This window comes from Morone saxatilis, unplaced genomic scaffold, assembly GCF_004916995.1.
Source record: "Morone saxatilis isolate NCDOM2014 unplaced genomic scaffold, NCSU_SB_2.0 Contig17, whole genome shotgun sequence".
NCBI classification, from domain to species: domain Eukaryota; kingdom Metazoa; phylum Chordata; class Actinopteri; family Moronidae; genus Morone; species Morone saxatilis.
The window spans coordinates 25,963,128-25,964,382 of NW_023339729.1; the positions used below are offsets into that span (position 1 = coordinate 25,963,128).

At 41.5% G+C, this 1,255-nt stretch overlaps 1 protein-coding gene across 1 annotated transcript in view; it reads right to left on the reverse strand.

Moving 5' to 3' along the window:
* LOC118326970 (protein jagged-1a-like) overlaps nt 1-1,255 on the reverse strand; it is a 5,163-nt gene that overhangs the window by 3,314 nt on the left and 594 nt on the right. Inside the window, exons 3-4 of the mRNA XM_035660134.1 lie at nt 935-1,169; nt 420-466 (exon numbers count right to left, since the gene is read on the reverse strand). Coding sequence (XP_035516027.1) covers nt 420-466; nt 935-1,169 — 282 coding nt within the window. The remainder of the gene's footprint in view (nt 1-419; nt 467-934; nt 1,170-1,255) is intronic.

Below are 1,255 nucleotides of genomic sequence, written 5' to 3' on the forward strand. Positions count from 1 at the left end.
CTGAGAGGACTGCAGGTAGTTGTACCTTCTGTAAAAACTGTCTTCAGTTATTGTTGCTTTCTGGATTTGTGAGCTCTCTGAACCATAAACGGCGTAAATCAAAATGAGCTGAGAGATAATGCTGCTGATGTAATGGAATCTGCATCAGTAAACACTAAACCATTGTGAGGAGAAGAATGGCCGAACCAAAAAAAAAACTTAGCAATCAGCGTTTGAAAAGAACGAGGACAGACTGTTTATCTTGAGTTGGGAAACCAGAACGTTTGGAGAAATCTGATCTGCTGTTGTCATGGACACACACACACACACACACACACACAGTCTCTGCCCTACATGCATGGCTCAGCGTTTGCTGTTTATAGCGCTGGTGAAGAAAACGTGTGTGTGTGAAAGAAAAAGGCCTGAAAACAGCGTGTTACCTTGCACATCGCTCCGTTCCGGCACTGACCCCGACAGTCGTTGATATCTGCACAAACAGTTCACAACAAGGTTAATAAAAATCATAAAGATTAGCAGCTGGGTTATCGAGCAGGATGTTGTTTTCATAGATACTTTGTATGTTATTCTGACGGGATGATTTCAGACTAACAAAACAGCTCCAGAACTTCAGTCAGTTTAATAAATTGGAGTTGTTTCGGACATTCACACATCACAGCACTGATTCAAAAACACAACCATTCTTATTTTCAGCTGATTATACACTAATGAACACATACGTATGGATATTATATTTCTGACAATAGATCATCCTCAATGTTACACACTGGACCTTTAAATGACTGAACATTGCAGCCATTGATAGTTAATAAACTGTGGGTATAAATTAAGAGCATTTGATAAAAAAATATTTTCTATACAAATGAAGATTATTGTTATCGCTGCTGGCGGGTTGAATGTTTTGGCACCACGACTGCGTCCACATCGTCTTACTCACTGGTGTCGCAGTTCTGCCCCGTCCAACCCGGGAGGCACTCGCAGAAGTATCCTCCAATCAGATTTCGGCAGGAGTTGGCGTTAACGCAGGGGTTGTCATCACACTCGTTGGCATCTGAAAGACAGAAAGACAAAAAACGAATAAACAGATCAGAGAGAGAAAGAGTGGCGTTCACAATGTGAGTGGTTTCATTAAAGCTCCTCTCAGAAATCAGTTCTCTGAGCTCATTGAACATCTGATTTTAAGGGGCGGGGCCTACGAGCATGATTTGTGACATCACAAATAAGTTCAGTAAGTAAATCCTGGTTCAGTGTGCAACCA